The sequence below is a fragment of the Notolepis coatsorum genome (genome assembly GCF_963971535.1).
Source record: "Notolepis coatsorum genome assembly, chromosome: 2".
Classification (NCBI taxonomy): domain Eukaryota; kingdom Metazoa; phylum Chordata; class Actinopteri; order Aulopiformes; family Paralepididae; genus Notolepis; species Notolepis coatsorum.
Window position 1 is genome coordinate 206,587,986 of NC_140166.1, and position 8,693 is coordinate 206,596,678.

Sequence of the window (8,693 nt, forward strand, 5' to 3'; positions counted from 1 at the left end):
AGTGCTACTTCCAGGGATAGTGCTACTTCCAGGATAGTGCTACTTCCAGGATAGTGCTACTTCCAGGGATAGTGCTACTTCCAGGATAGTGCTACTTCCAGGATAGTGCTACTTCCAGGGATAGTGCTACTTCCAGGATAGTGCTACTTCCAATGATAGTGCTACTTCCAGGGATAGTGCTACTTCCAGGATAGTGCTACTTCCAGGATAGTGCTACTTCCAGGGATAGTGCTACTTCCAGGGATAGTGCTACTTCCAGGGATAGTGCTACTTCCAGGGATAGTGCTACTTCCAGGGATAGTGCTACTTCTAGGATAGTGCTACTTCCAGGGATAGTGCTACTTCCAGGATAGTGCTACTTCCAGGGATAATGCTACTTCCAGGATAGTGCTACTTCCAGGGATAGTGCTACTTCCAGGGATAGTGCTACTTCCAGGGATAGTGCTACCTCCAGGGATAGTGCTACTTCCAGGATAGTGCTACTTCTAGGATAGTGCTACTTCCAGGGATAGTGCTACTTCCAGGATAGTGCTACTTCTAGGATAGTGCTACTTCCAGGGATAGTGCTACTTCCAGGGATAGTGCTACTTCTAGGATAGTGCTACTTCCAGGGATAGTGCTACTTCCAGGATAGTGCTACTTCCAGGGATAGTGCTACTTCCAGGATAGTGCTACTTTCAGGGATAGTGCTACTTCCAGGGATAGTGCTACTTCCAGGATAGTGCTACTTCTAGGATAGTGCTACTTCCAGGGATAGTGCTACTTCCAGGGATAGTGCTACTTCTAGGATAGTGCTACTTCCAGGGATAGTGCTACTTCCAGGATAGTGCTACTTCCAGGGATAGTGCTACTTCCAGGATAGTGCTACTTCCAGGGATAGTGCTACTTCTAGGATAGTGCTACTTCCAGGGATAGTGCTACTTCTAGGATAGTGCTACTTCCAGGGATAGTGCTACTTCCAGGATAGTGCTACTTCCAGGGATAATGCTACTTCCAGGATAGTGCTACTTCCAGGGATAGTGCTACTTCCAGGATAGTGCTACTTCCAGGGATAGTGCTACTTCCAGGATAGTGCTACTTCCAGGATAGTGCTACTTCCAGGGATAGTGCTACTTCCAGGATAGTGCTACTTCCAGGATAGTGCTACTTCCAGGGATAGTGCTACTTCCAGGATAGTGCTACTTCCAATGATAGTGCTACTTCCAGGGATAGTGCTACTTCCAGGATAGTGCTACTTCCAGGATAGTGCTACTACCAGGGATAGTGCTACTTCCAGGGATAGTGCTACTTCCAGGGATAGTGCTACTTCCAGGGATAGTGCTACTTCCAGGGATAGTGCTACTTCTAGGATAGTGCTACTTCCAGGGATAGTGCTACTTCCAGGATAGTGCTACTTCCAGGGATAATGCTACTTCCAGGATAGTGCTACTTCCAGGGATAGTGCTACTTCCAGGGATAGTGCTACTTCCAGGGATAGTGCTACCTCCAGGGATAGTGCTACTTCCAGGATAGTGCTACTTCTAGGATAGTGCTACTTCCAGGGATAGTGCTACTTCCAGGATAGTGCTACTTCTAGGATAGTGCTACTTCCAGGGATAGTGCTACTTCCAGGGATAGTGCTACTTCTAGGATAGTGCTACTTCCAGGGATAGTGCTACTTCCAGGATAGTGCTACTTCCAGGGATAGTGCTACTTCCAGGATAGTGCTACTTTCAGGGATAGTGCTACTTCCAGGGATAGTGCTACTTCCAGGATAGTGCTACTTCTAGGATAGTGCTACTTCCAGGGATAGTGCTACTTCCAGGGATAGTGCTACTTCTAGGATAGTGCTACTTCCAGGGATAGTGCTACTTCCAGGATAGTGCTACTTCCAGGGATAGTGCTACTTCCAGGATAGTGCTACTTCCAGGGATAGTGCTACTTCTAGGATAGTGCTACTTCCAGGGATAGTGCTACTTCTAGGATAGTGCTACTTCCAGGGATAGTGCTACTTCCAGGATAGTGCTACTTCCAGGGATAATGCTACTTCCAGGATAGTGCTACTTCCAGGGATAGTGCTACTTCCAAGGATAGTGCTACTTCCAGGGATAGTGCTACTTCAAGGATAGTGCTACTTGATTTGATTTGAAATCTTTATTTTTCGAACATGTAAATAAATACAAACAAAATAAATAACTAAACAAAATCAAAACATAACTCAAACAAAATAAATAACTAAACAAAAGCATAACATAACTCAATTTACATGTTCGAAAAGGAGTAGGAAGAAGTATACACTTATTTAATCAGAGTAAATTTTACTCAAACTGAGTCCATTTTAGCTCAAGTGAGTACAATTTAACTCAGTTTGAGTAAAATTTACTCAGCGAAATGTACTGTGTACCCCTTTTCCACTAATCAAATGAGTGTACTAATTTAAAACATTTCAAAACAAATATATATATATGCAAAACAAAAAAACAAAAACTATATATGTAAAACACGAAAGAAATAAAATTTAAATGTAAACACCCGTGGATATCAAGTCCCTTCCTCATCCCTGTACCTCGTGAACATCATTTCATTATAAATCTGTTTGAATTGTCTCATATTTGGACATTGCTTTAACACCACATTCAGACTGTTCCACAGTTTCACTCCACATATTGAGATGCAGTGTCTTCTCATGGTAGTGCGTACACTAAGAACTTTTAAATTGAGTTCTTCCAAGGATAGTACTACTTCCAGCTACTGCTGTGGTGAGTGAGAAATGTTGAAGTACTGTACTGGACCACCTGTCTGTCTGTCTGTCTGTCTGTCTGTCTGTCTGTCTGTCTGTCTGTCTGTCTGTCTGTCTGTCTGTCTGTCTGTCTGTCTGTCTGTCTGTCTGTCTGTCTGTCTGTCTGTCTGTCTGTCTGTCTGTCTGTCTGTCTGTCTGTCTGTCTGTCTGTCTGTCTGTCTGTCTGTCTGTCTGTCTGTCTGTCTGTCTGTCTGTCTGTCTGTCTGTCTGTCTGTCTGTCTGTCTGTCTGTCTGTCTGTCTGTCTGTCTGTCTGTCTGTCTGTCTGTCTGTCTGTCTGTCTGTCTGTCTGTCTGTCTGTCTGTCTGTCTGTCTGTCTGTCTGTCTGTCTGTCTGTCTGTCTGTCTGTCTGTCTGTCTGTCTGTCTGTCTGTCTGTCTGTCTGTCTGTCTGTCTGTCTGTCTGTCTGTCTGTCTGTCTGTCTGTCTGTCTGTCTGTCTGTCTGTCTGTCTGTCTGTCTGTCTGTCTGTCTGTCTGTCTGTCTGTCTGTCTGTCTGTCTGTCTGTCTGTCTGTCTGTCTGTCTGTCTGTCTGTCTGTCTGTCTGTCTGTCTGTCTGTCTGTCTGTCTGTCTGTCTGTCTGTCTGTCTGTCTGTCTGTCTGTCTGTCTGTCTGTCTGTCTGTCTGTCTGTCTGTCTGTCTGTCTGTCTGTCTGTCTGTCTGTCTGTCTGTCTGTCTGTCTGTCTGTCTGTCTGTCTGTCTGTCTGTCTGTCTGTCTGTCTGTCTGTCTGTCTGTCTGTCTGTCTGTCTGTCTGTCTGTCTGTCTGTCTGTCTGTCTGTCTGTCTGTCTGTCTGTCTGTCTGTCTGTCTGTCTGTCTGTCTGTCTGTCTGTCTGTCTGTCTGTCTGTCTGTCTGTCTGTCTGTCTGTCTGTCTGTCTGTCTGTCTGTCTGTCTGTCTGTCTATTATTATTATTATTATTATTATTATTATTATTATTATTATTATTATTATTATTATTATTATTATTATTATTATTATTATTATTATTATTATTATTATTATTATTATTATTATTATTATTATTTTTGACTTAGTTTGTCTTGTCATGTTTGTATTGTCTTGCTTGTGAAAAATAAAAACTTTAAATATGAAAAAAAAAATATTAATGGCAGAAAATTGTCAATTTCAAATGAATGTATCTTGTGAGTCGTTATGTGCCATCCATTTGTGGTAGCCTACAGATGATATCAATATGTATTATTTTGAAAGATGATACGCCAAACTATATGACTCCCTGATCCAATAGATTTTTTTTACCCAGTAAAATCTTGAGTGACAGTAATGTCCAACGTCTGTCTGGATTGTTAAGCATTCCTTTTGCTTTTGCATTCTTCTAGTTTTCCTATGGGATTATGGCACAATATCAGTTACTGTACCACTACAATCAATGGCAGCAGTTAACAGTGGCTCGGGAGCAAGACACGTTAACCCCTAACTGCTCCCAATGAGCAGGTTGGCACCTTGCATGGTCGCCTCTGCCGTCTGTGTGTGAATGTGTGAGCGAATGGGTCAAATGTGAGGAACAAATTGTAAAGCGCTTTGCATAAAATAACTATATAAAAGCACCATTTACCATTTAATGAATTCATACTATAAAAAATGTTAGGTTCTGGGAGTAGTACTTACTCCCGGAGAGAGCGTGAGTACTTGAGCCAAAATGGTGGAGTAGTACTGTGTTGTAGGGCCACTTACCACGCTCTGTTGTTTTCAAAACCTTTTTAACTTCATATCTTCAGTTGCTGAGGCAGCTCTCTGTCTTCCTGCTCTCGCTCGAGTGCACCTTTAGAGCGGAGAGAGAGAGAGAGAGAGAAGAGAGAGAAATGAAAGAGAAACGTTAATGAAAGGGACTTCTAAATGAAGGGCAAGAAGTGGAGTCAGGGGGTGGAGAAGGGGGGGGGGGCAGCTTGACGCAAGCAGAGATGGTTTTCTCTCCATCTCTCCTTGCCCTCCGTGACCACGGCGCGGCAGAGTGTGGTGAGACGAGGAGGAGGAGGAGGAGGAGGGGAAGGAGGAGGAGGAGGAGGAGGAGGAGGAGGAGGAGGAGGAGGAGGAGGCTTGCCGCTGATTGCCGGAGAACACTGAAGTGTAAATCTGCATGAATTCCCCACTTGGCTTTTTTGATCATTTTCTCCTTCAGAACTATAATGAGCCTGGTCCGAAACTTTCTTTCGATCTATCTGTGTGTGTGTGTGTGTGTGTGCATTTATGCATGTAAATGTATGTGTAACCATGGGTTAATTTCCGTGCATGCATGTGCATGTCAATGTGTGTGCATGTGTGCGTGTGTGTGTGTGTGTGTGCGTGTGTGTGTTCATGTCTGTTCTTGACAACGTGAGGCCCCTATCTCCTGCGTCATGGACTCACTCAATATTCAGTCGATACTCTCAGTCACGTCTGGAGACACAGGGAACAGAGTGCTCGGTGTTAAGGAGGGAATCTCTACCAATGGTAAATGGACTACGTTTATATGGCACATTTGATCTTCCGACTACCCAAAAGGCCTTACAACTTATTAGATTAGACTCCTTTTTTTTTGTGTCATTGCCCAAATACAAGTACAGAGTACAACACAATGGAGTGTGTGTCTAAGCAGAGTGCAAAGGCGGTAAAGTGCACTGTATTTCGTTTAAGTTTTTATTCGTTCCGCTCATGGTAATGCACAGTAATGCACGGTTCCATAAAAGAAAAAAAAGCATCTCATGATCAAAGCACATCTCAATTTGCACATTCCATGACCGGAAAGGAGCAAGGAGCAAGCTGCCTCTTACTCAAAATAGAACTAGATGGTCTGTCAATTACAATTATTTAACAATAAATACTTACAGTGACATGAGAGAGAGAGAAGAATTTAATCATGCATCATTATGCAATAATTCACTATCACTATGGAAACCTGATACCCCATCCTCCATGATTTTCATTCATGCTAAAAGCTGAAGATCTGTTTGTTCAAAAGCCAGACTCACTCAACAAACTATTATTTTGAATAAATAATATGTGTATAACTATATTATATGGAGTATATATGAAAAGGCTACAAAGTAAATATGCTAAGTATGTATGTACAGTGTTATTATATACAGTGGTACAAGTATGAATATAATATTGTTAATATAACCAATCTAGTGGTATACATAATATGAGTAGATATAGATATGTATACAGATAGATATATGTATATACATTGTGTATTAAAGTGTTATTATACATTGTTAAAATACAGTGTTATATGGATAAAACTATAGGTTAGATATCAGTAGTATAATGAAAGTAGGTATGAGTACAGTGTAAGACCGATCTAGGCAGTATAGGCAGTTGATACATATTGATCTGAGTATACGGTGGAGTAGGTTGAGTGGGGGACGAGGGGGTATCCAGGGGAGCGGTCACCATGGTAACAGCCGAGGAGCTAAGAAGCTGTTCCTGAGCCTGCTGGTCCTGGAACTGAGATTCCTGTAGCGCCTTCCAGAGGGGAAGAGGGAAAACAGTCTGCGGTCGGGGTGATAGGTGTCCTTGACAATACTGCTTACCTTCCTCAGACACTGTTCTGTTTCAATTGCAGGGAGTGATGTACCGGTGATGCCTTGGGCAGTTCTCCGCACCCTCTGCAGTGCTCTCTGGTCTGAGACAGAGCAGGTGCCGTACCAGCCTGTGATGAAGGTAGTGAGTATGCCTTCTATGGTGCATCGGTAGAAGTTGACGAGAATCTGAGGAGAGAGGTGGGCTTTTACTCAGTCTCCTCAGGACAAAGAGACGCTAGTGAGCTTTCTTGACCAGCGTCGAGGTGTTGAGGGTCCAAGAGAGGTCCTCTGAGATCTGGACACACCCAGACATTTTAAGCCGGAGACCTGCATCCTGTTGATACGGATGCAGCGTGCCTGGTCTGGTCTTTCTAAAGTCCACCATGTGCTCCTTGGTTTTCTTGGTGTTGAGGCCAGGCCTGCTGCACCACACCGCCAGGTGTTGGACCTCCTCCCTGTAGTGTAGACAAACTCATCGTCGTTTTCGACGAGACTCCAACCACCATTGTGTTGTCTGCAAACTTGCTATTGGTATTGGAGCCATGTAGAGGCGAAGGCTCAGCACACAGTCGTCGTGTTCAGGGTTTGGGTGGAGGAGGTGAGATGGTCCGTTGGTTAGGAAGTAAAGTATCCTGTTGCAGAAGGAGCGGTTGATGTCGAGGTCCTTGGTTTCCATGAGGTCACGAGTTTGGAGATGATGGGGACGATGGGTTAAAGTCGATGAACAGCATTCTCGCATAGGTGTTATACTGTTGTCCAGGTGGGAGTGATGGCGTCCTCCGTTCTCCAGTTCTCACGGCGGGTGAATTGGTATTTGTCCAGAGGGTGAGATGATCCAGGACCAGCCGCTCGAAACACTTCATGATGATGAGGGTGAATGAAACGGGGCAGAAGTAATTAAGGCTCGCTGCAGAGGAGAGTTTCAGCACCGGCACGATGGAGGTGGCTTTGAAGCACATGGGAACAACTGCCTGGGCTAGTGACAGGTTGAAGATGTCAGTAAGGACCTCAGCACAGGCCCTGAGCACATGGCCAGGGACGCCATCAGGGCCAGCAGCCTTAGGTGCATTAGACCTGCTCAGTGCAGCACACACACGTCAGTGGGCAAGCCAATAAGGGGTTGGTGGTCAGCAGGGGCAACAGTGGCTCGGGAGGTAGAGCAGTCATCTGGTAATCCGAAGGTTCGATTCCCGCTCCTCCCGGGCAGCGTGTCGAAGTCCTTGAGCAAGACACTTAACCCCTTAACTGCTCCCGATGAACAGGTTGGCACCTTTGCCTGGTTGCCTCCACCATCGGTGTGTGAATGTGTGAGTGAATGGGTCAAATGTGAAGAACAAAGCGGGCGTAAAATGTATTGAGCTCATCACGGAGGGAGGGGTCAGTGGTTGGGGGAGAGGTGTTTGTGGGTTTATAATCCGTAAGGGCCTGGATGCCCTGCCACATACATCGAGGGTTGAGTTGAGTTGTTGAGTTGAGTTGTTGAGTTGTTTAAGTGCTCCTCCATCCTTAGCTTGTAGCTGTCTTTGGAACCACTCGATGCCCCTTTTCAGGTTACAGTAGGCCTGTGCGTCACCAGATCTAAAAGCAGTGTCACGTGCCTTTAGTGGTGTACGGACCTCTCGGTTCATCCGCCGCTTCTGATTGGGCAATGTGGTAATCCTGTGGTGGCACTGTTAGAATTGATGTAGTCCAAAACGGAGGAGGTATAGGAATCAATGTCTGTGTGGGAGTCCAGGGCTGGATGACAAATGTACTCCAGTCCATGTGTTGAAACCGGTGCTGCAGTTCAGAGTCTGCACCCTTATTTTAACTGTTATAACTGAGGGTTTCAAGAATTTTGTACCTCATTATCATAATTTCATTGCAATATGGCTCTATTGAAATACTGTATAATGGTCCCGTTGTACGATAATATGGAATTATTGGCCAGGCCTCCATCAAGGTATAGTACATGACTGTATCTTACATTTGATTAGAACCGGACCAAGGGTTTAGAGGACTGCCCCCCAAATGCTCTTTATGTCCTGTTGCATTGTCAGCAACAGGAAGCTGTCAGCAACAGGAAGGAGAGGACGTCCACCTCTCCTCCATATCTCTGTAACCTGCCTTCATCGACCTTTCCTGCTCTCTCTCTCTCCTCCTCCCTCCTCTTCTCCATCCATGATCATGGCGCTGCCTGCAGACAGGCTCCCAGCATCCTCTGGGGGCATTGTTACCAGGACGACTAGCCAACACGATTCTTTATCCTGACACGGGCTCCGGCCCTATCTGGCCAATCAGTGTCAACTAAACGGGGCTGTGGCTAGTCCCCTGGCACACAGACTAGGGTGCAGGGAAAAGAGAGCGAGGGAGCGTGTGTACGTGAGCGAGAGAGAAAGTAGGAGGCGGCCTTGGGCT

At 45.2% G+C, this 8,693-nt stretch overlaps 1 protein-coding gene across 1 annotated transcript in view; it reads right to left on the minus strand.

The window, feature by feature from the left end:
• ptprsa (protein tyrosine phosphatase receptor type Sa) overlaps positions 1–8,693 on the minus strand; it is a gene marked incomplete at its 5' end in the record, with an annotated part of 191,343 nt that overhangs the window by 88,257 nt on the left and 94,393 nt on the right. Inside the window, 2 exons of the mRNA XM_084308481.1 lie at positions 6,306–6,482; positions 7,094–7,370. Coding sequence (XP_084164607.1) covers positions 6,306–6,482; positions 7,094–7,370 — 454 coding nt within the window. The remainder of the gene's footprint in view (positions 1–6,305; positions 6,483–7,093; positions 7,371–8,693) is intronic.